General features: G+C 47.9%; 2 protein-coding genes across 7 annotated transcripts in view; both read right to left on the bottom strand.

The window, feature by feature from the left end:
• Positions 1–12,392, bottom strand: part of usp19 (ubiquitin specific peptidase 19) — a 109,028-nt gene extending 96,636 nt beyond the window's left edge. For 3 of the 6 annotated variants that reach the window (XM_078414287.1, XM_078414282.1, XM_078414286.1), the window contains exons 1-3: positions 12,127–12,392; positions 11,152–11,268; positions 2,607–2,903 (exon numbers count right to left, since the gene is read on the bottom strand). In XM_078414287.1, coding sequence (XP_078270413.1) covers positions 2,607–2,742 — 136 coding nt within the window. In that variant the 5' untranslated portion in view covers positions 2,743–2,903; positions 11,152–11,268; positions 12,127–12,392. The remainder of the gene's footprint in view (positions 1–2,606; positions 2,904–11,151; positions 11,269–12,126) is intronic. The other 3 variants (XM_078414284.1, XM_078414283.1, XM_078414288.1) reach the window with 3 other exon arrangements.
• Positions 12,393–17,592: 5,200 nt separating this feature from the next.
• Positions 17,593–25,919, bottom strand: part of LOC144601828 (laminin subunit beta-2-like) — a gene marked incomplete at its 5' end in the record, with an annotated part of 32,734 nt that continues 24,407 nt past the window's right edge. The window contains 3 exon segments of the mRNA XM_078414289.1: positions 17,593–20,468; positions 23,024–23,183; positions 24,134–24,310. Of these exon segments, the coding sequence (XP_078270415.1) occupies positions 20,332–20,468; positions 23,024–23,183; positions 24,134–24,310 (474 nt within the window).

Genomic DNA, 25,919 nt, shown 5'->3' with positions numbered 1-25,919 from the left:
ATTACAAGATAGTGACAACTCGCGATATATGTATTTGCCTCGTGCCCAACCTACATTTGATCCTGGCATCTGCTGCTGTCTATGTGGAGTCTGCACACACTCTGTGACTACATGTGTTGTTTGTTTCCCATCAGCATTAACAAGGTGCTGGTTATTAGGTTAATTGGCAACTGTAAATCATCCTGGTGCGGACTGGTGGGGTGAATTGGCACAAGAGAGTTTTGGCACAAGGAGACTCGTGGGGGAATGGGATTACTCTGCGTGGTTTCCTTCCACTGTCACAAGGAGACATGGAGTAAGAGACCTGGGCTAGAGTTAAGGAGCATCAATCCAGATCCTCTTCACACACCCATGGTCCAAGTTATGGGAAACTAACCATTCAATGAAAGTCTTCAGGAAGTCAGATAGATCGGCAGGTTCAGAGAATTAAACTCCAAGTAGGAAAATGAGATGTAGCATAATCACAGAACAGTTAATCCAATGAGGGAGGGCACTCATCCCATCGGGTCTAACAGCAGATTAACACAACATACACCCAACTGCTCCAACACCCCTCACCTTTGCTCCATAGCACTGCTTTCCTGTCAAATATGTAACAGGACCTTTTTAAATGCTAGGATTGTCTGTCTTTATTGCTATCCAAGGCAGTACATTCCAGACTCTAACCACTTCCTACACAAAAACATTTTTTTGAATATATTGTCTGCTTTGGTTTCAAGGACACCTTCCTTTGACTACAGCAGCAAATCTTCCCCAGCTAAGGGCAACATCAAGTTAAATTTCTTTATAATAAAACTGATGAGGATGCAAGTATACACCAATCCCTAATTTTTTTCGTAAGGTGAAAAGATTTAGGTGTGCATGTACACGGCAACATGAAGATGAAAGCAGATTAATTCATAGTCGTATAGCACGGGAACAAGCTCTCCGGACCAACTCGTTCATGCTGACCAAGGTAACTTCCCCATCTAGTATTTGCCTGCATTTAGCCTACATTCCTCCAAACCATAACCTATTCAAACCTTATAAGCAACTGGCTTATAACAGTCAGAACTGTATCAGCTGTAGAGAACTGAATGATCTCAACATTCCACCCAAGTGGAAGGTCAGATTGTGTAAATGCAATGCTAATTGATTTTCACAGGTTGTGGACAGATCTTATAGCAGGACACGCGAGGCAAATTGGCTCCATTTTATCAGAACCCCAGGACAATTTCCTAGCCTCATGAATCAGTCTATTGCTGACTTCTTTGTGAAAAACTTAGATTCCAATTGTTACTTTCAAACAGTACTCATATTGAGTACAAGACAAAGTGCTGGAGTAATGCAGCGGGTCAGGCAACATTTGTGGGAAAACATGGATAGGTGACATTTTGGGTCAGGATTGAAGAAGGGTCTGACCTCAAACATTACATATCGATGCACTTCAGAAGTGCTGTCTGACCAGCCGAGTTACTCCAGCATTTTGTGTCTTGTTTTGTAAACCAGCATCTGCAGTTCAATGATATTCAGTAAATCAGAAATACAGCCTGGAGTCATTTACCAATTGTATTTTAGAAATTAAAAATCCTTCAGGGTCCCAATATTGCCATTGAATATTTATTTTCAAACAACTGAACAGTTAATACCTTACAATGCATCTTGATTGCTTCGTAAACCTGACAGTCAAAACAAACAAAGAGATTCAGGGGATCACATGGACTTATAAAGTAGCATGTTCTCCTTTTCCATCCCTCAATCAACTGCAAGGTCCTAAAGGGCCTGCATTTTCCAAGTTGTCAGCGTCTGCCTTCACCTCACTTGCACTCGTGGTGCTGCACTGAGCATACGACTTGCTTGTGTTGTGTTTATATCACCCTAGAGACACCCTGCCTTCACCATACGAGAGGTTGCTAAGAACAGTGTCTATGACGAGTAAACACGAGGGGTGAGCGAGAATGCAAGCCTTTGAAAGATGGAGTGGGGAGGAAATAAAAGCAACTGTTTTAGAATCACCATCAAAGGATTCATCCACAAGAGCATCATCAAGCCACATTCAACATTTAGTTCAAATACATCAACTGATTAGCGTGATGAGGCTTTCAGCTACAAGATTAATCTGAAGACGTTAACCTTCTACTACAGAAGGCTGAGAGGATTTGATAAATGTGCACAAAACCATTATTAATTTGATGCCGTACACCAGTGGGTAAACAATCTTCACCTTGCTGTAGCCACTAAACATTCGTGCTCCTCCAGTTCTGGCCTCTTGCACAATTCTGGTCTATAGCATCCGATCTTCCCTTGACTAAACCTTAAAAGTAGTTCTTAAAATGCACCTGTTTCACCAACTGTTGCTTAACCTATTTTTGTAACCGGACTTCATAATTCTGGGTTAACCTGCGTTTGATTAGCAGTTCTGTGCAACACCTTGTGATGTTCTGCTCCAATAAAAGGCAGCATTTATAAGCGTGAACTGTAGCTGCACTTTCATCATCTATGTGCAGCAGGGAGGATTGGTGCTGGGAGTTGATGGGGTCTGCACCCCCATGCCATTCTACACTAGAACAATAGCACGCCATGCTGGAGAATGGTCTGTACGTCACCATGGGCTACAAATCCCTTACCTCTCTTTGGCTCGCTCTCAGCAGGTTTCCCATCCTTGTTCTCTTGGTTGACTTTGTCCTTCAGCTTTTTCTTGTTGGTGGCCTCCTCCCGGTTCCGTCCCAACCTCCTCCTGTCGTTCTCGGCCGTGCTGGCCATTTTCAGCCACTTGGCCGACAGAGGAGCTTTGCTTGCGTCACTGATGGGATCTGGCTCAGGGTTTCGTCGTTTGGTTCCTGGCCGGGCTATCTTGGCGGCTCTGGATGGTGGAGCTCTCACACAATGAAAGTCTGTCCAGAATGTCCAGAGTCAGGCTGCAACTGGAGCCAAGAGGCACAGGATAGGTCATTTAGAGAAACAAGCAACCGCAGATGCAACTTTACAAAGACAGACACTATGTTCTGGAGAACCTCAGTGGGTTAGGCAGCTGCACACTTGTACCTGGAGAACATAACTAGGTGACATTTCTTCAGACAGATTGTGGAGGTGTGTGCGGGGAAAGAGAGTAAGCTGGGAGAGGAAGGGCAGGAGAAAGCATTGCAAGTGATAGGTGGTTGCAGGTGAGGGGGGGTTTTGATCGGCAGAGGGTTGGACAAAGTTTGCGTGTGGTCTCGCTCTGGCAAACGAGGCGGCTTAGGACAGAAAGGTCAGTATGGGAATGGGACAGGGAGCTAAAATGGTTAGCAACTGGGAGATCCTGTGGGCCAAGCACATATTCAGCAAAATGGTCGCGGAGTCTGTGTCTGGTCTCTCTGATGTACGGGAGCCCACATCGGGAACACCAGATGCAACATACAGCCCAGCCGTATGAGCACCAAATTCCCCTAATTCTTCTAATCTATTCTCTCACCCCCCCCCCACCTTTTTCGTTCCAGCCCATCTCCTACCAGTGCCCCACCTGGACTCGCAATTCTTCTATCTCACCTGTCATACCATCTGGTTATCAAAAAACACCTCTTTTGTATCCACCTATCACTTGCCAGGTTGTGCCCTAACCCCCCCCCCCCCAGCTTTGTTCACTTCTCCACCACAATCAGCCTAAAGGGTCCCGACTCAAAAAGTCATCTATCCATGTTCTCCAGAGATGCTGCCTGACTCACTGAGTTACTCCAGCACTTTGTGTTTTATTGGAAACAGGTCACCATTCAGCCACTAGCACTAGACCTCATAAAATATTAATACCGCAACAATTTGTAGTACCAAGTATTTGTCAGCTTGATGACCATGTGTTAAAGCAGGGGTGTCAAACTACCGGCACGCGGGCCACATCCGGCCCGTGAAGCGGTCTAATCCAGCCCGTGGGATGATTTGGGGAAATGAGTGGAAGCTACGCCCATATCCAGCCATACGGTGACACGGGCGGGAAGGGGCTGCGCTGGGGAAGGTGGGGAGTCTCAGCGTTGTTGTGGACACCGGGAAGTGCCTGGGCTGCCGCCACAGAGACCGCCACCATGTACCCGAGACCCAGGTGAGTGCGTGGATAGAGGCTGGTGGGAAGTCGCCGCACTGTGAATGGGTCCGCAGCCAGCGGTCCAAAATCTGAGCTGCTCTCCAGGGTGGGGGCTCTGGGTTTGGGTTAAGGTTGGGTGGAATGTGAAGATGTGCTGGTAGTTATGCAGGAATAGGGAAGAGAAGGGAGAAGGTGGTGGTAAAGGAAGGGGAGGGGGAGCAGATGAGGGAAGGGAGGGTTTTTAGGGATGAGGAAGGGAAGAGAGGGAATCGAGGGAGGGGAGTGGGGGAGTAGTTGGTAAAGAAAGGAAGTAAGGAGGGAGGGGGTGAGGAAGGGAGTAGATGAGAGGAATGGTGTTTAGGGATTGGGGAAGAGAGGGGATTTAGGGATGAGGTAAGGAAAGAGAGAGAATGAAGTAAGGGAGGGGAGTAGTTGGAATGAAGGAAGTGGGGATGAAAGAAGGGATAGGATGAGGAAAGGGAGAGGGCAGGTGAGGGAAGAGAAGGGCATGAGAGGTGAGGAGAGAGGATGTGAGAGGATGCGAGGGGAAGGAAGACATAAGGATGGGGAGTGTGACCTTCAGGTGAGATGATGGATAGACCATCTTTCACCATGCCAGGTCGCTGCTGTTTGGCTGTTCACCACCAGCCAGCCCATTGTGGTCAAAACATAAACACTGTAGGAAGATGAAAGACAGGGGAACAGAATTAGGCCATTTAGCCCATCAAGTCTACTTGATCTATTTTCTCTCTACACCACATTCTATTGTCTTCTTTCTCCCTGTAACCTAATCAAGACCTATCAATCTCTGCCTCAAAGATACCCAATGCCTTGGCCTCCACCACTGTCTGTAGCAATGAATTCTACAGATTCACCACCTATCTCTATTTTGAATGTATGACCTTTTATTCTGATGCTGTGACCTCTGGTCCTAGACTCTATTACTGGAAACATTATTTCCACATCCACTCTATCTAGGGCCTAGATACCAATCACAAAAGTAATGCTTGCTAGGCATTCTTCTTCATAAGAGACAAAATTCATCAATTGAAACACTTTGTAGTTACAGCAGAGACTGAGACACGAGAGCAGATTGAAAAAACGAAGGCAACGAAAGTTGTGTGAGCACGAGCATGTGCGTCTGTGCGTGCACAACTGATCCGGCCCGCGAGAAGTCGCATTTTGCCCATTCCAGCCCGCGACCTAAAATGAGTTTGACGCCCCTGTGCTAAAGGAATTCGTATTGCTAAAATATTTTGTGCCAGCCTAGCCCAGCCCAGCTGGTGGCACCTGTCTGCAGTGGAGTAGTCATCCACAAATCTTCACAGGCACTCCCAGGGCAGCGCTGAGGGAGCTCTTCAGCTGAGATGTTAAACCAAGGCTCCATCTACACATACAAGTGTGTATATGCAATCTTACGTCAATACTTCAAAGAGAAGTGGAGTTCTTCCTTGTGCCTATTGTTCCAATATTTATCTCTCAACTAATGTCACGGAAAAACAGACGATCTTTCATTATTGTGCCGCTGTTTGTGACCAAAAGTCCTCAGTTGTTTCTAAAGTGCTTTGGAAAGTCCCTTGGTTGTTGAAGTCCAACTTTGTTTGATGCAAGAAATAGAGATCACATTACTAGGGAGGTACAAAGTGATAACCTGCCGCCTTCCGGAAAGATCCATACGGACGTTCCCAATTCCGCATTGAAAATGTATACCTCCCAGCAAGCACATGTCCGAAAACGAGCACAAATTTTAACATACCATTCATGTCAAATCTGCCAAGTGTATCTGACAAGTACTGAAATTAAAAAGACAAACCAACCTGGTTTGCAAATGCCATTATACAAGCTTACAATTGGACCAATAAAACCCTGGAAGCAAGAGACACCACTGTGTCACCACTATCTCAAAAGGAGTTCCCACATCTAGGAAACAGGTTGTTAAATGTAGTCATTATCTAATGTTTAAACCATGCACTCAACTGATAAGACCGACTGGTGCTAGAATAATCAATGGATGTATTTACAAATGGATTGTACACACACCAACTCACTGACACAGGATCCATACAAAACACACAAAACAGAAAACTGGGATAAGGAGGGGGGCATCAGACCATCCAGGTCTGCCCTACTATTTAATATAACGTAGGTTGTCCCTTGCTGGCCTCAATATCCATCTCTGAAGTACTGAGAGTGGTTTAAGTGGAGTTTACAAGCGTGGACCAACATTCCCAAGCTTACAGCTCCTGAAGCGTGGGAATTATTTCTTCTCAACATCTTTTTAATAATAATAATAATAATAATGCATTACATTTATATAGCGCTTTTCAAACACTCAAAGACGCTTTACACTCTTGACTTTCAACCTGATATGTACATCATTCCTCTAGTCCACTTAAATAACCTGTCACGATCAACGTGTATTTTATTTCCAAGTTGAGCTGACACGGAAGGCGGCAGAGAGAGATGATCTCTGTTTTCACTTCCTGGTACTTCCGCACAAGCCTCATCATTCATCCCAAACTCCGCAGCATACGCTTAAACTGCTATTTCATTGTGCATTTATGTTCAGCGGCAACAGTGTTGAAAAAATAATCACAAGCAAGCAGATTTTGTCACAAGCAGCTGGGGCAAAGAGTACCATGCAATAGCAAGGCAGCGGTGGAAAAATCTCTCAAACAAGGTGGCTCAAAAACAAAGCACGTCACCAACTTCCAATTTAACACAAACAACACATCCCACAGGCTAATGCACTTGATCCTCCAGAGTCTTTAGCATGTGCAGCACTGTTCTAAAATAACTATGCTGCATTATGTGGCCTAGACCACTGTGCCTAGGCTACACAGTGCACAACGTCTCCCAAAGACACACAGTGAATGGAAAAAGAGGAGGAATGCTTTTGCACATGTATAAATACTATCTAAGTTTCACATTATAATCCATTGGTCTGCATCTGTCCCCAAATGATATGCAGGCTACTGGAGAAAGGTTGCTAGAAAGGAGGCTTTTGAAATTAGATTGTGCCATCAAAACATGATGATTTTATTACATACTAGACCACGTGGACCCGTTGGGCCCAAACCTCTCCTGTTTTGGTGCAGCACCCTTATCACACATGCTTTGCACTTATCTGGTTATGAAAACATTTCCATATCAAACATCTTAAAAATTCCTCAAATTCCTACGATCATTTCAAAAGAAAATGATGGTGTAACAGTAAATTTATTCTGAGCTGTAAAGTTAAAAATTGTTCACCGTTTATCCAAAGTATCTGTGAATCAATACACGATCACAAATAGACCCAATGACAACATGGAAACAAAAAGCAAGTAAAAATACCCATCAATAACCACAACTTAATTTACAGAAAAGGCACAGAATAATTTCCAACATTTATTTTGGAAATGGAAAGAATATTATTTTAGTACATTGATCAAACAATGCTCTGGCTCTTCATCAACAATCTCTTCCTCCGTTTGATTATGCTCTCACTGACATAGTCTCAAATCATTTAAATTTAACAATATTATTTGAACAATTGATTAGACAGCAATTTGCCGCACATTAATTATGTCAATTTCGTCTTGTACGGGGCGGCAGAGTGGCACAGCAGTAGAGTTGCAGCCTTACTGTGCCAGAGACCCAGGTTCCATCCTGACCATGGGTGCTGTCTGTATGGAGTTTGCATGTTCTCCCCGAGTAACTTTTCTCCGTGCGCTCTAGTTTCCTCCCACACTCCGAAGACGTACAGGTTTGTAGGTTAATTGGCTTGGTGAAATTGTAAATTGTCCCTAGTGTGTAGGATAGTGATAATGTACAGGGATGGCTGGTCGCGTGGACTCGTTGGGCAGAAAGGCCTGTTTCTGCACGATAGCTCTAACTACTTGCCCACCATGTAATCCTGCAATGTAATCCTCCAAGCAATGCTGCAAATTAACAGTAATTAAACTACAAAACCCTCCCCCCCACCACAACACACCCCACTCCCCTGTGACCCACCTGGACTCACACTCATTTCTACCCCCCCCCCCCCCCCCGTCCCCTTCCACCTACATTTCTTCATCTAGCTTCACAATCCACAACTCTTCAATCCTTTTGTTTCATGCCTTCCGTTTTAACATCTCTGGCCTTTGTCCACCATCTGCCTATCAAAATCCCTCCTCTCCTGTATCAACCTATCACCTGCCAGGCTTTGTCCTGCTCCTCCTCTCTTCCAGCTTTTACCCCTCCCTCCCCCCCCCCCCACCACCACCAACACCAACAATCAGTCTGAAGAAGGATCCCAACCCAAAACTAAATCTATCCATGGTCTCCAGAGATGCTGCCTGACCTGCTGAGTTACTCCAGCACTGCCTTTTTCTGTAAACCAGCATCTGCAGTTCATTCTTTCTGTTAGCTAATCATGGCTTAACAATCATATTAAACAAGAAAAAAATCTTGTTCGTCCGAAACAAGAAAATAATCTGCCATTTGCACACCATTGAACAGAACCTTGTGTCATACCACAGCAGGGCTGGGGTGCTTTTCACTCTCGGTCTTTCTCCTGTAACTGAGTGACATTTCCCACTGCCTGGTCATGTTTTGAAGTTATCAGGCAGGCATGGTTGCAGCTCCCAAATAATGCATTGGAACAGTATGAACTGGTTCTAGAATGCACGGCACAATGCCGTCAGTTAATGAGACTAATCACACCACTCTTGAAGGCACCAGCCATTAATGTGGGGATATTCGCAACTCCATTTAGATGGCATCTATAATACAACAATGCAATTTTTCAGCAGCACTACCTGATGCTGTCACATTAAAAGACTGACAAGAGGTAGGTTGACAGAATCTGTACAAATAGCTGGAGGTACAACCAATGATCGATTAATCAGAGTTAGAGTTAAACACGTGGAAACAGCCCTCCAGTCCAACTCATCCATGCCATCCAAGATGCCCCATCTAAGCAAGTCCCATATGCCTGCATTTTCCCCCCATCCCTCTGAACCTTTCTTAACTATATACCTGTCCGAATGTTTTGTTAAATGTTATAGTACCTGCGTCAACCACGGCCTAGGTTCCTATATCTTTCCCCTCTCATCGTAAACCTATGGCCTCTGGTTCTTGATTCCCCTACTCTGGGTAAAAGACTTTATGCAGTCTCATGATTTTATACATCTCTGGAAGGTCACCCCTCAGCCTTGTGCACTCCTAAGAGTGAGACGATTGGGATGTCAGAACCATAGAGGCAGAGATTTGGAGCCCAAACAGGTTGGAGAGATGTGGACAGGGAGGGAACCATGGTAGATACAAATTAAGGACTAAAAAGAAATGGCAGAACACAGGCAAATGAGCACAGGTAAATGGGACTGCGTGAGCAGAGGGTTTGAATGAAGTGGAAAGTGAAATTGATCAGGAGAGCACTGAGGAGACGATACAATGAGGGAACAAGCATTTCAGCTGCGGCATTGTTGGGAAAATGGGTGGAGTAGGACTAATATTTGAAATGCCACAGTAAATCACTCTTCTATTAATGATTTAAAGCTAAATGCTTGGGTGTAACACAACTGCCAACTCAATGGCGGGTTGGATATCAACCGCTGCAGAGGAAAAGAATAGTCGCCGATTGTGATGTTGCAACTGCAAAGGGCAGCGAGAGAGGGCAGGGCTTCCTGCAAGGTCTGCTCAAAGCCACCATCTCATCAACAGGTTGCAACACCAAGCACTGAAGAAAGTTGCAGCATAACAATAAACAGAGGAAACAATTTAACAACCAAACACACCTCTTGAAGTTTAAAGACATGCTGCTTTACAAAAATGTGACTGTATTCATAATTTGGGTACAGTTGCACCAACAGCAAGATTCTGTACAGCCGATTCCAAAATTGTGAATAGAAATTTGTGGCAGCAGTGGTGCAGCAGTAGAGTTACTGCCTCACAGCATCAGAGACCTGCGTTTGATCCTGACTACAGGGGGCTTATACGTTGTTTGTAGGTTTTCCCCGTGCCCGTGTGGATTTACGCCAGGTGCTCTCACACTCCAAAGATATACAGGTTTGTTGGTTAATTGGCTTTGGTTAAAAAAAATTAAAAAATTGTCCCATGTGTGTAAGGGGATTGCTGCTCGGCATGGACTCTGTGTGCCGAAGGGCCTGTTTCCGTGCTGTATCCTAAAGTCAAAAGTAACCTAAAACTTCTCTGATAATCATCAACTTGTGGGAGAAAATTGCATAGAAGTCACACTCAAAAGAGCAAACCAAAGGGTTAATTATCAGAGAGATTTTTTTTAGATCAAGGAAGAAGTTATCAGTTACCAGCAACAGAGAACACTGAAAACACGGGATAGTCCAACAACATCCACCATGGAATTCCAACTTGAAAACCTAGGCTAACCCATTCCTTCCTCTCCTCAAATTTAAAAATCGGGATGCATCACAACATAGTTTGGCCAAAGCCCCATACAAGACTGCAAGAAATTGCAGAGTTGTGGACGTAGCATATACAATTACGTTAAACAACCTCCCTTCCATGGACGCCACCTACACTTCATGCAGCTTTAACAAAGACACCAGCATAATCAAGGACCAGTCTCACCCCAGTCACTCTCTCTTCTCCCCTCTCCCATCAGGCAAGAGGTACAAAAATGTGAAAAAACACATCTCCAGATTCAGGGACCATTTCTTCCCAGCTATTACCAGCCAACTGAACCATCCTATCAACAACGAGAGGGGTCCTCATCTTTAATGAAGACCTTTGAACTATCTTTAATTGGACTTTATCTTGCATTAAATGATGTACCCTTTATTCTGTATCTATGCACTGTGGACATGTAATCATGTATATTCTTTTCGTTGACTGGATAGCATGCAACAAAAAAAAAACTTTTCACTGTACCTTGGTACACGTGACAATAATAAACTAAACCAATCAGATCTGACTTGCTGCACATTCAAAGAATATAGAAACAGCACAGAGAGCAGCAATATTTTGCATGAAGCTCCTATCAAAACACTCTTCCAGAATCCTAGTACTGATAGAGCTGGGCTGAAGATCCTGTATTCATGCAGTATAACTGTTAGACTATCTCTACACTTCAACTCACTCAAGGCTACATGGATTAAAGCAGTAAGAATACTCACCACAGATAATAATTGAACAGACTTCAAACTTCTGTCATTTATAAAGCAGGAAGAGAGCCAGGCAACATTTAGCAAGTGCTAACATTTGGACGAGGTGGAATCAAATACTTCCACAACCTGACAAAACAAGAAGACAGAGAAATTAGAAAAGATTTTTATTTTCTGGGAAGGGCGTAGTAGGAGGAAGGAGCATGGGGAAAGCCATGGGATAGAGCAGAGCGTCCCAACAAACACATCCCCATTATACCGGCGCCCAACCAAACCCATCCTGCGACGCGGTGTATCTGGACAAACATGTCCACCCCGTGACCTGGGCAACAACTCCATGACCCAAAGTGCCTGTCTAACCTGTTACCGCTATGACACACTGCTAGTCCACAGAAACACACCCCCTGAGAGCACATGTAAACACATGCCCCAGGAACTCTGACCTACTGTGCCCATGTAAACGTGCCCACCCACCCCCACCACACAGCTTGCCCCTCAACCCAGTGAGCCCGTAAACTAGTCTCCCGGCCAGTGTACCCCCTAAACACATCCCCAAGCACTGAGACCCAGCTTACCCCCTAAACACATCCCCACACACCCAAGGTAGACACAAAATGTTGGAGTAACTCAGCGGGACAGGCAGCATCTCTGGAGAGAAGTAATGGGTGACGTTTCGGGTCGAGACCCTTTTTCCACGCATTGTCCCATTCCCTAAACACTGTGACCCAGGTGTACACCGTAAACCTGTCCCGCAGGCACCCTGATCCAGTGTACCTCCTGAACACATCCCCCAAACACTGTGACCCAGATGTATCCCTCTACACGTCCCTGGCTGGGCACTGAGATCAAGTATCTCCTCAACCCAGAGTGACCCAGGCAGCGACCCTGTGCACCCCTAAACACGTCCCCCAGACACAGTGACCCAGTGTACCCCCTAAACCCTCCCCCCATCAGTGACCCAGTGTACCCCCCAAAACAGCTCCCTACCTCCTCCACGAGCTCCGCCGTCTCCCGGGCTGCCGCCCGCCCGCCCGCCCGCCCACCCTCGGGTCGCTCACATAACCGGCGTTGGGTGCCTGTTCCGCTGGGTGGTGGCGGTGCGGGTGGCGGTCGCCTGGGCCTCGGTGCGCTGGGCCTGGGGCCTGGGGAAATCGGCTCTGGGCGCCGCTGATGCCGGTGCCTCAGGTGGGCGCGGAGCGACGGACGGACCTAAACTTCCGCCGGTGGGAAGTACGTCACAGGCCGCGCGCCTCACGTGACCCCGCGGCCGGCGTCGGGAGCGCGCGCAGCTCGAAGGTGACGTCGGTCCCGCCCGAATGTGAGCCGTGACGCGGGGAGGGGCCAGGATCATGGAGACGCGGGGAGGGGCCAGGGTCATGGAGACACGTGGGGGGACACATATCATATATCATACTACCCCCACTAGAACTTTTTATTTCAAACTGCCGGCGTGACATCGGCCGCCTCAAATTTTCCACCCCCCTGACTAACTCTAACCTCTCCCCTCCTGAACGTGCAGCCCTCAACTCACTCCGCAACAACCCGGACTTAATAATTAAACCCGCTGACAAGGGAGGGGCTGTGGTAGTCTGGCGTGCTGACCTCTACCGCACCGAGGCCAGACGACAACTATCAGACACCTCTTCCTACCTATCCCTGGACCATGACCCCACCGATGAACACCAGACCTTCATCAGCAGCACCATCACCGACCTCACCAACTCCGGCGAACTACCCCTCAGTGCCTCCAATCTCATAGTTCCCCAGCCCCGCACGGCCCGATTCTACCTCCTACCCAAAATCCACAAACACAATTGTCCCGGCAGACCCATTGTCTCTGCCTGCTCATGCCCCACCGAACTTATCTCTACCTACCTCGACTCCATCCTATCCCCCCTGGTCAAATCCCTCCCCACCTACGTCCAAGACACCTCACACGCTCTCCATCTCCTGGATAACTTCCGGTTCCCAGGCCCCCACTCCCTCATTTTCACCATGGATGTCCAGTCACTCTACACTTCCATCCCCCACAAGGATGGTCTCGAAGCCCTCCGTTTCTTCCTCGACCGTAGAACCAGCCAATCCCCATCGACCAACACTCTCCTCCGCCTAGCAGAGCTGGTTCTTACCCTCAATAACTTCTCCTTTGACTCCTCCCACTTCCTCCAAACCAGAGGCGTAGCTATGGGCACTCGCATGGGCCCTAGCTACGCCTGCCTCTTTGTCGGGTACGTCGAACAATCCCTGTTCCAGACGTACACTGGCCCCATCCCCGAACTCTACCTCCGCTACATCGACGACTGCATTGGTGCTACCTCTTGCACCCATGCAGAACTCACTGACTTTATACACTTCACCTCCAATTTCCATCCTGCCCTTAAATATACCTGGACTATCTCTGACATCTCCCTCCCGTTTCTGGACCTCACCATCTCCATCACAGGAGAAAAATTAGTGACGGACATTTATTACAAGCCCACCGACTCGCACAGCTATCTGGACTACACTTCTTCCCACCCGGTCCCCTGCAAAAGGTCTATCCCCTACTCCCAATTCCTCCGTCTACGCCGCATCTGTGCCCGGGATGAGGTGTTTCAGACTAGGGCTTCCGAGATGTCCTCGTTTTTCAGAAAACGGGGCTTCCCCTCCTCCATTATAGATGAGGCTCTCACTAGGGTCTCTTCTACATCCCGCAGCTCCGCTCTTGCTCCCCATCCCCCCACTCGCAACAAGGACAGGATCCCCCTCGTTCTCACCTTCCACCCCACCAGCCAGCGGATCCAACATATCATCCACCAACATTTCCGTCACCTACAACAGGACCCCACCACTGGCCATATCTTCCCATCCCCTCCCCTCTCTGCATTCCGCAGAGACCGTTCCCTCCGCAACTCCCTGGTCCACTCGTCCCTTCCTACCCAAACCACCCTAACCCCGGGCACTTTCCCTTGCAACCGCACGAGATGCAACACCTGTCCCTTTACCTCCCCCCTCAACTCCATCAAAGGACCCAAACATTCTTTCCAGGTGAGACAAAGGTTCACCTGCACCTCCTCCAACCTCATCTATTGCATCCGCTGCTCTAGATGTCAACTCATCTATATCGGCGAAACCAAGCGCAGGCTCGGCGATCGCTTCGCTGAACACCTGCGCTCGGTCCGCATTAACGCCACTGATCTCCCGGTGGCCCAGCACTTCAACTCCCCCTCCCATTCCCAGTCTGACCTCTCTGTCATGGGCCTCCTCCAGTGCCATAGTGAGGCCCGCCGGAAATTGGAGGAGCAGCACCTCATATTTCGCCTGGGCAGTTTGCGGCCCGGTGGTATGAACGTCGACTTCTCCAACTTCAGATAGCTCCTCTGTCCCTCCCTTCCCCTCCTCCTTCCCAGATCTCCCTCTATCTTCCTGTCTCCACCTATATCCTTCCTTTGTCCCACCCCCGACATCAGTCTGAAGAAGGGTCTCGACCCGAAACGTCACCCATTCCTTCTCTCCCGAGATGCTGCCTGACCTGCTGAGTTACTCCAGCATTTTGTGAATATATCATATCATATATATACAGCCGGAAACAGGCCTTTTCGGCCCACCAAGTCCGTGCCGCCCAGTGATCCCCGTACATTAACCCAATCCTACACCCACTAGGGACAATTTTTACATTTGTCCAGCCAATTAACCTACATACCTGTACGTCTTTGGAGTGTGGGAGGAAACCGAAGATCTCGGAGAAAAGAGAACGTACAAACTCCTTACAGTGCAGCACCCGTAGTCAGGATCGAACCTGAGTTTCCGGCGCTGCATTCGCTGTAAAGCAGCAACTCTACCGCTGCGCTACCGTGCCGCATGGAGAGACATGTGGGGGACACACGGAGAGACATGTGGGGGGACACACGGAGACACACATGGAGAGACATGCGGGGGACACACGGAGACACACATGGAGAGACATGCGGGGGACATGTGGAGACACCATGGAGAGACATGCGGGGGACACGGAGACACACATGGAGAGACATGCGGGGGACACAGAGACACACATGGAGAGACATGCGGGGGACACACGGAGACACCATGGAGAGACATGCGGGGGACATGTGGAGACACCATGGAGAGACATGCGGGGGACATGTGGAGACACCATGGAGAGACATGTGGGGGACACAGACACACATGGAGTGAAATGCGGGGGACATATGGTGACATGTGGAGAGATGCGGGCGATGTGGAGACACACATGGAGACATGCGGGGACACGTGAAGACATGGAGAGACATGCAGGAGACACGTGAAGACACATGGAGAGACATGTGGGGGACATGTGGAGACACCATGGAGAGACATGAGGGGGACATGTTGAGACACACATGGAGATGCGGGGGACATGTTGAGACACACATGGAGAGACATGCGGGAGACACGTGAAGACACACATGGAGAGACATGCAGGAGACACGTGGAGAGAGATGCGGGGGACACATGGAGAGACATGCAGGGGGACGCACGCGGGGAGACATGGAGACACACACGGAGACACATGGAGAGACACATGGGGAGACATGGAGAGACATATGGAGACACATGGAAACATGGAAAATAGGTGCAGGAGTCGGCCATTCAGCCCTTTGAGCCAGCACCGCCATTCAATACGATCATGGCTAATCATGTAAAATCAGTACCCCGTTCCTGCTTTCTCCCCAGATCCCTTGATTCCGTTAGCCCCAAGAGCTAATTCGAACTCTCTCTTGAAAACATCCAGTGAATTAGCCACTACTGCCTTCTGTGACAGAGAATTCCACAGATTCACAACATTCTGGGTGAAAAGGTTTTTCCTCATCTCAGTCCTAAATGGCCTACCCCTTATTCTTAAACTATGACCCCTGGTTCTGGGCTCCCCCAACATCGGGAACATTTTTCCTGCATCTAGCCTGTCCAATCTTCTATGGATTTTATATGTTTCTTTAAGATCCCTTCGCATCCTTTTAAATTCCAGTGAATACCAGCCCAATCGGCCCATTCATCATATGTCAGTCCCGCCATCCCAGGAATTAACCTGGTGAACCTACACTACACTTCCCCAATAGCAATAATTCCTCAAATTAGGAGACCAAAATTGCACACTATGCTCCAGGTGCGGTCTCACCAGGGCCCTGTACAACTGCAGTGGGACATCCTTGCTCCTAAACTCAAATCCTCTCGCAATGAAGGCCAACATGCTTTTAGCTTTCTTCACTGCCTGCTGTACCTGCATGCTTACTTTCAGTGGCTGATGTACAAGCACACCCAGGTCTCGCTGCACCTCCCCTTTTCCTAATCTAATAACCTCCCATTTATCCACATTATACTGCATCTGCCCACTCACCCAACCTATCCAAGTCACCCTGCAGCCTCATAGCATCCTCATCACAGCTCACACTGCTCCCCAGCTTTGTTTCATCCGCAAACTTGGAGATGTCACATTTAATTCCCTCGTCTAAATCGTAAATATATCTTGTAAATAACTGGGGTCCCACCACCAAGGCTTACGGCACCCCACTAGTCACTGCCTGCCATTCTGAAAAGGACCCGTTTATTCCTCTTAGCGTGGTCTGGTCTGACAACCAGTTCTCTATCCATGTCAATACACTACCCCCAATACCATGTGCTCTAATTTTGCACACAAATCTCTTGTGTGGGACCTTGTCAAAGGCTTTTTGAAAGTCCAGATACACCACATCCACTGGCTCTCCTTTATCCATTCTACTTGTTACATCCTCAAAAATTCCAGGTTAGTCAAGCATGATTTCCCAGGACCTCGGGTCTTGGGGCAGGGCAAGGAGCCCTTTAAATATTGTTATAGTCCCAGCCTCAACTACCTCCTCGAGTAGCTCGTTCCATACACCCACCACACTCTTTGAGAAAATGTTGCCCCTCAGGTTCCTGTTAAATCTTTCCCCTCTCACCTGAAACCTATGCCCTCTGGTTCTTGATTCTCCTACTCTGGGTAAAAGACTCTGTGCATTCACCCCATCTATTCCCCTCTATGATTATATACACCTCTATAAGATCACCCCTCGGCCTCCTGCAGTCCCCTCTCCCTGCAGCTCAGGCCCCTCAAGTCCTTTCAACATCCTTATAAATCTGCTCTGTAGTTCACTACTCTCCTTATCTGACATCTCGTCTCCTTCACACCTCCAGCCTTTGTCAATTACTCCGCCCATTTGTCAATCACTCCCTCGCCTGTATCCACCTATCACTTGCCAGGCTTTGTCCCGCACCCACCTCTCTTTTACAGCTTTCTTCCCCCTAATTCCATTAGTCTGAGAAGAATCTCACAGACATTCCTCACCATCCATAAACCGAGAGAGTGAAACAGGCACCACGATTGTACTCTTTGCTTTTTGTTGCGATGTTTAACCAAGAGATTCAGGAATGCCACATGCCAGGAGATTATTCACACTGAAGACAGATGTCCAATGATTGTCATTTATTTTCTATTTATCGATTTGAAATGGGGTTAGTTCCATCTGGATTACCAAGAGGCACACATGGCTACTGGCTCATCTATTGGGCAACAGTGATGTCGGGATCACGCAATTTCCAGGCAGAGATTTCTCTCAGATCAACTCTGTGAAAAATAATCCATTTGTTATGTCTTACACAGTCTGTGAAAGGAGTGGAACTGATCTGCCAATATTTACTTCCTAAATCCTGGTCCTAAAAGTCTAAGATATTCCAGAGCTTCAATGGAGTGTAGACTGTAATGTAAAAGGAATTTGCTGCAAAGAGCTTGCCATAAGAGGATAAAACATTGCAGTTTCTACAAACTCTTCCTTGGACCGATGTAGATCCACACTGGCAGCCGTTCTGACTAATAATTTCCGGGAGCAGCCTATTCGATATTTATGCTGGTGTTGTGGGCCGTACGTGAAAGTTCAGAAACTGAATGGAAAGGTGCTAAATGTATACATGCATAAGAGACCAAAATCCCTGCTGCTCCTGATGCACTGCTGGTCATCATTACCCAGCCCAAGATAAATGCAAGTGTTAATGCAGATTTATGAACAAATCGACTGCCAACAAAAGTCGACCTGCTGGACTGTTCTCCTTCAGCGGAGATTTTCAAACTTGTGAAAAGTTTTGATGGGGTAGAAAAATCAAATCAATAAATTGCAGATGCTGGAAATGTGAAGCAGCCCAGCCCCTCGGACAGAGGGAGCCAGGGACAATGTTTCGGATGGACGACCCGTCACGATGACTCTGGTCCTCTCCCCACAGGCGTTGAGCGACCTGCCGAACGTCTGATCTCTGGTGGGAGGCCGGAGGGCCACTGGCCACTGGCCACATCCTGCACTGCACCTTTCTCTGTTTCCTTTCCACTCCAGCGCACCAGAGAGTAATGGGCAGGATTGTAAGGTTGTTTTGGAGTGAGTTTTGATCTGGTAACTGTGCAACTCGAAGTGACAGGTAAACCACTGGCATAAAGGGAATTATCAGCAGGGATACAGGGAATAACAGGCATGGGAATAATTGAAGCTCTTTGTGAATGGCCAGCACAGACATGACAGGCGAATGGACTGCTGTGCTCTGTGGTTCAATGCCAACACTGAACTAAATTAGAAACAGCATTGTTCTCTCCAACAAAGATCAAATAGTGCACAGAATAAAGTTCTGGCACATCCTGACAACTAGCTACTGTTCAACATTAGGAGATCAGTTTACAGGCAATCTAAAGCCTACATATAAAAAGGATTAATAAGTTCCTTTGGCATTTGCAGTGTCTTTGGTTCTTGGCTGGGTACGTTTAAGGCAAAAGGCAAGATCCCCACGTTGCCTGAGTCAACAACACCTCGGCAGGTCAACACTTGGGGTATGTACATGACAGGAGCATTCAACAGTGATGGGGAGATCCTGTCTGCACTCAGCAACTAGCCAAATGGAAACTGGCTGCACCTTGAATATTTACGTTCTTAAAAAAGTATAAAAAGATGAGAGCTGGTTGGAAATGAGTAATGACAGGGACTGGTATTTCCGGGCTTTCTGAAATGGCCGACCAAAATTAACTAACACCCCTGCAAATCTATCAAATTATTCATCTCTCAAATCATTTTCTATCAAGGAAAACCCCATGATTTTGATTCTGCAGGCTGATTCGCCCGGGAAAGAAACAATCCTTCCCAAGATTGAATCAAAATAAGATGCTGTCACTCCCATGCACACAATCTCCATCAACATCTGACCCACTGTTACAATAGTGGCCGGGGCAAGGCCGGACATTACCGAGCTGAGTCCTTCACTTACTCCTCATTAAACAACATTCAGGGACAGGCGAGATGGTCGGGTGAGCCACTGTGGCAGTGATCACAGGTTAGGTTTCAATTGTGTACATGGGGGGAGCAGTAACACAAGTTTAAAAAATATTTAAACTGAGATATTTTATTCCTTCTCTACTCCTTTGTTAAACAATTGAACTGGAGTTCAACAGGACATGTGGGTAGCTTTTGTTGTTTTAGCACAGAGCTGAATAGGTCATGTTCAAAACACAAAATGCTGGAGAAACTCAGCCGGTCGGGTAGCATCTGTGGAAAAAACTGGACAGGTGATGTTTCGGGTCGAGACCCTTCCTTAACCATCCTCTCCTCTACTCCCCTTACCCACTCCAATCTCCCCTGACAGCACAGCCCCTCATTCACTTATACAGCAGTCTGAAGAAGGGTCCCGACTCGAAACGTCACCTATCCATTCCTTCCACAGATGCTGTCCGACCCGCTGAGTTTCTCCAGTACTTTGTGCTTTGAACATGACCTGCAGAGCTCCATGCTACTAAAACAACAAACACTACCCACATGTCATGTTAAACTCCAGCTCACTGACACATGGTGTTGCATGCAAAGGGCGAATGGATCAACAAAGGCATCTTTAATTCAAATCCAATAATCCTGATATTCCTCAGCTGTTAAATGGTGTGACAAAGGAGTAGGGAATTGATTCCAGCACCCGCAGTTCCTTGCGTAAGCAGCTCATGATTCCGTCATTTCCCCGTCTTTGGTTAGGAGCTTTGGAGGCCAGTTGGGAGTCCAGAGGTATTGGGGTGACGAGGGTTAGGTGTGGGTAGGAAAAACCAGGGTGTGCTACACGTTGCTTAATAAACATTGCATCAAAACAGTGGGATTCTGTCAGATCTACTAAAGGCTGGGTTACACACGCACAGTGTTCAGGTTATTGGCAGGTGTTGTAGATCTGTATCTGTTGATTGATGGCTTTCAATATCTCTTTCATCTTCTCCTCCAGTCCATCCAGCTGCCGTGCCTTTCCTTCCAAAACCTTCTCATTGTCTTTGTAAAGATACTCGAGATCTGTGGGGCCGGACAGAAGTCACCCAGTTAGGTTCGAAAGAGTGAGAAACCAGAGACAGAGACAGAGACAGAGACAGAGACAGAGACAGAGACAGAGACAGAGACAGAGACAGAGAGACAGAGACAGAGACAGACAGAGAGACAGAGAGACAGAGAGACAGAGAGACAGAGAGACAGAGAGACAGAGAGACAGAGAGACAGAGAGACAGAGACAGAGACAGAGACAGAGACAGAGACAGAGACAGAGACAGAGACAGAGACAGAGACAGAGACAGAGAGAGAGACAGAGAGAGAGAGAGAGAGAGAGAGAGAGAGAGAAAGAGAGAGAAAGAGAGAGAGAGAGAAAGAGAGAGAAAGAGAAAGAGAGAGAAAGAGAGAGAAAGAGAGAGGAGAGCCGGTGACCTGCAGCCTGACCGGTGACACGTTACAAGCAGGTGGGTTTTGGTGAGAATCCCACAGGTTAGGGCGGAGGTGGCCGGGCAGGTAGTCAGGCAGGAGACTCCCATGCAATGCCCCCCATGCCCCCCATGCCAGCAATGCCCCCCATGCCAGCACTGGACGAGCGCCAGGCCCTGTGGCGTTGTTACATGGCATGGAAACAGGTCCTTCGGCCCGACTTGTCCATGCTGATCAAAGTGCCTTCCTGAGCTCGTCCCATTTACCTGCATTAGGCCCCTATCCCTGCAAACCACACAACACCAAAAGCTTTTCACTGTACCTCAGTACATGTGACAATAAACAAAACAAAACTAAATTTTCGTATCCATGTACCACTCCAAGTGTCTCTTAAATAATGTTAAAGTACCTGCCTCAACTACCTCCTCTGGCAGCTCATTCCAGACACCCACCACCCTCTGTGTGGAATGGTTGCGACTCTCTGCGTGCTGGTCCCAGACCGGGATCTGCAATCATTCATTACAATCGCTCCACTGGTTTACACCTCTACTCCGACAACAGCACGAAATGTTATTCCCTTTTTCCTATATGTGTACATGGTGGATGGCTTGATTGTAATCTGGTAGTCTTTCCACTGACTGGATGGTACCGAGCTAAAAGCTTTTCATGTGATACATGACAATAAACTAAACTAAGCTATTTCACTTTAAACCTACGTCCTCTGGTTCATGCTTCCCCTCCACTGGGGGTCATAAGTAATAGGAGCAGAATTAGGCTATTCGGCCCATCAAGTCTACCTCACCATTTAATCATGGCTGATCTATCTTTCCCTCCTAACCCCATTCTCCTCCCCATAACCTCTGTCACCTATACTAATCAAGAGTCCATCTATCCCTGCCTCAAATATACCCACTGACTTGGCCTCCACAGCCTTCTGTGGCAAAGAACTTTACAGATTCACCACCTTCTGATTAAAAAAACACCTCATCTCCTTCATAAAAGAGCATCCTTTATATCTGAGGCTATGACCTCTAATCCTAGACTCTCCCACTAGTGGAAACATCCTCTCCACATCCACTCTATCCAAGCCTTTCACTATTCGGTACGTTTCAATGAGGTCCCCCCTCATTCTTCTAAACTCCGGCAAGTACAAGCCCAGTGCCGACAAGCACTCAACATAAGGATAAAAGTCTCTCTGCATTCCCCTCATGAGCAGTGAATGCAGAAACAGCCAAGGCCAGTATCCCTGCTGCACCAGCTCTGTGTTAGCCATGGAGCAGGTTTGTCAGATGCTGGGGTACATTTAAAGAGAAGTGATTCATGTCTTTCGGGTTTTGTGCTGCAAGGTTTGTAGCAGGGCTAATGGTAATTACAGTCAAACTCCGACCGTCTGTACCCTCAGGGGGTAGTGCTGCTGAAGTAAGCGTGTCCTGGACCCCTGGAGGCTACGACACACTTAGTGTGAAAGAGTCACTTACTGGGGCACAGATAAAGTGAACGCTCCCTTGATCCACACCTCTCCATTCCCACAGACAACCTCTATCCTACAGCAAAACCCTGTAGGCAATGGAAACCTGGATCACACGTTAAATGAGGGATTGGTGAGGCCACACTTGGAGCACTGTGTGCCGTCTGGTCGTCCAGCTACAGGTAGGATGTCATTAAGATGTAAAGGGTGCAGAAAGAGATTCACCAGGATGTTACCTGGGCGTGCGGGCTTGAGTTACAGGGAGAGGTTGGATGGGCTGGGACTTTGTTCTCTGGAGCGTAGGAGGCTGAGGGGTGACCTTATTGAGGTGCACAAGATCACGAGGGGCACGGATGAAGTGAACACTCACAGTCGTTTCCCCCTGGGTAGAGATTTCCAAAACTAGAGGGCACGGGATTAAGGTGAGAGGGGAGAGATTTGAGAGGGACCCCAAGGGGAACTTTTTCACTCAGAAGGTAGTCCATATCTGGAATGAGCTGCGAGAGGAAGCTATAGACGCGGGTACAATTATGGCTTTTAAAAGACATTTGGACAGATATATGGATGGGAAGGGTTTAGAGGGATGTGGGATAAATGCAGGCAAATGGGACCAGCCCTGTGTGTCAACCCTAACCCCACCAACTGGGGACATGTGCAGGCAAGTGGCACCTCACCACCACCCGCCGCTCACCGTTCAGCCTCTCCAGTTTGTCCTGTGCGTCTCTCAGCAGGTCCTTGGCCTCGTCCCGGAGGCTCTCAGCCTTGTGTTTGGCGTTGAACACCGTGCTGCTCTTGCGGTCTATCAGTCCGTGTGCCGTGCTGTACTTGTCCGTCAGCAGCCCGTCCAACATCTGGAACCAGAGAAACATCTGTCTCACACACTGGTGGAACAGGAGGGTAGGGAATGACCGGCCTGTGTACACAACAGAGCTGTCCCCACTGCCAAGCCTGCACACTGCCGCCTTCAGCTGTGTGCACGACCATGTGCTTCAGGCTGCCTACCACGGAGACAGGCCCTTCAGCTCACCAAGGCCGTGCAGACCAGCAATCCCCCCCGTATACTTGCACGATCCTACACACTAGGAACAATTTACAATTTACAGAAGCCAATTAACCTACAAACCTGGATGTCTTTGGAGTGTGGGAGGAAAACTGGAGCACCCGGAGAAAACCCACGTGGTCACAGGAAGGACATCCAATCTCCGTACAGACAGCATCTGTAGTCAGAATCTAACCCAGGTGTCTGGCGCTGTGAGGCAGCAACTCTACCGCCGTGCCACTGGTTCTGTGGTTCTTTATCAACACATGTACACATACCAGTGAAATTCTTTATTACATGTAGTCCAGTCAAGTATTGCCATACCCAAGCACAACCCTTGATTAGTACAAAATGCATGGAAATAGTCTACTGAGACCGCATGCAAGAGTCGCCAGGTTTTGGGGCCATTTCCAAAGTGCAGTCTGGTCCGTGTCGGTCTCCTGGAGCGGAGACTGCACTAATCAGGGATTGTGCTTGGGAAAGGCAAATAAAATAATTTCACTGTGTGTCTGAACATGTGATGATAGAGGACCACTGAACCAGGCGAGTCCCAGGCTTCTGCAGGGCCTCCAGCTGTCGCCTCCATCTGGACCATCCAGCGAACCATCGTCTTTCTCTCCTCGCCCGGCCACCTTCAGCCTTTATGCCCCGGGGTTGCCTCCTGCAGCCGACCGTGAAGGTGCGGAAGGCAAGTCCCCAGTTCCCTCTCCTTCGGGCCCTCGCTCTGCCTCTCCCTAGCCGGGCCGCTCCCTGCGCCCGTACCTGCTTGGCCTCGTTGGCTTTGTCCCGGGCCAGGCCGGCCGTGTCCCGTGCCCGCGTGGCCACCAGAGAGTTGTTGGCTCGCTTCATCCTCAGCGCGTCGATCCTGCCATCCAGCTGGGCCAGCTGGTCCATCGCCTTCATCAGCTCCTGCTCTGCACTTGCCGTTTCAACCCGGATCTGTAATTGTAAAAATTGTAAAAAACCTTTATTGTCACCACACAAAGCACAGCGAAATTAAAGCAGTCCAGATGATGCAATCACACACAGCAGACACTACAAAGGATAAACCTTTATCCATAACAAGCTAAACCTAATCTACTGAATTAAACAAACTGACCTCTAATACAATATAGACAAAACAATTACAATACGGTCGAGGCAGTGTACAGTGCAATCAAGACAGCAAGTTATTGCACAGCAATGAGAGCTAACATATTGCAAGTGCCGTTTAAAAAATAAAAATAAAATAAAAGAAATAATGTAATTAAATATAAGGTGCGGTCGGTTGTAACATGTAATAAGTTTAGCAAATGTTAACAATATAAGTGCAGTAGAATGTAAACTTGTATTAAATTGAGGCTTATGTTTTCTGACAAGTAACTGACAGTGTTCCGATCAGTTCCGTTCCTTCCCTTCAGTTTTATGTGAGTGTCTGGCAGTGTTCAGCTCACGTATGACACTGGGGTAGAAACTGTTCTTGAGTCTATTAGTCCGTGATGTAATGGACCTGAACCGTCTACCAGAGGGCAGCAGTTGGAGCAGCTGATGACCAGGGTGGGAAGGATCCCTCAGGATGTTGGCTGCTCTGCTGAGGCAGCGGAGGGAGTAAAGTTCCTCTAGAGAGGGCAGTGGGCAACCAATGATTTTCTTTGCAGAGTTGATGACCCTCTGAAGGGCTTTCTTGTTTGCCTCTGAGCTGCTGGTGTACCACATAGAAATACAGTACGTCAGCACACTCTCGATGGTGCAACGGTAGAAAGTCACTAGCAGCTGCTCTTGCAGGTTGTTCTTCCTGAGGATCCTCAGAAAGTAGAGCCGCTGCTGTGCCTTTTTGACTGTCGCTATGGTGTTTGTGGTCCAGGAGAGATCCTCAGCAATATGCGTGCCCAGGAACTTGAAGGCAGGGACCCTTTCCACACAAACCCCGCTGATATGCAGTGGTGTGTAGCCCATATTGTGTCTTCGGAAGTCTATTATGAGTTCTTTTGTCTTGGAAGGATTCAGAGCCAGATTGTTTTCCGCACACCATCCTATCAGTTTTTGGACTTCATCTCTGTAGGCTGTCTCGTCATCTCCTGAGACGAGTCCAACCACAGTCGTGTCATCCGCAAACTTGATGATGGCGTTGGTAGGATGAGTGGGGGTGCAGTCATGGGTGTAAAGGGCGTAGAGAAGAGGGCTCAACACGCATCCTTGTGGGCAGCCGGTGCTGATTGTGAGAGTAGAGGATGTGTGAGGGCCTAATCTGACCATCTGGGGCCGATTGGTCAGGAAGTCCTTAATCCAGTTACAGATAGATTGGGAGAGTCCTAAATCAGTTAGTTTAGAAACCAGTCTGTCCGTGATGACCGTGTTAAATGCTGAACTATAATCTATGAAGAGCATCCTCACGTAACTGCCCTGCCGCTCAAGATGGGTCAGTGCGGTGTGTAGGGCAGTAGTAATGGCGTCCTCTGTAGACCTGTTTGATCTGTAAGCGAATTGGTGTGGGTCGATAGTGGCTGAGAGGCTGGCTTTGATGTGCTGCTGGACCAGCTTCTCAAAGCACTTCATAATGACTGGGGTT

The sequence above is a fragment of the Rhinoraja longicauda genome, chromosome 17 (assembly GCF_053455715.1).
Source record: "Rhinoraja longicauda isolate Sanriku21f chromosome 17, sRhiLon1.1, whole genome shotgun sequence".
In the NCBI taxonomy this organism is placed as follows: domain Eukaryota; kingdom Metazoa; phylum Chordata; class Chondrichthyes; order Rajiformes; family Arhynchobatidae; genus Rhinoraja; species Rhinoraja longicauda.
The sequence above is the reverse complement of the archived record's forward strand: the minus strand, read 5'-3'. Positions and strand labels throughout refer to the sequence as shown.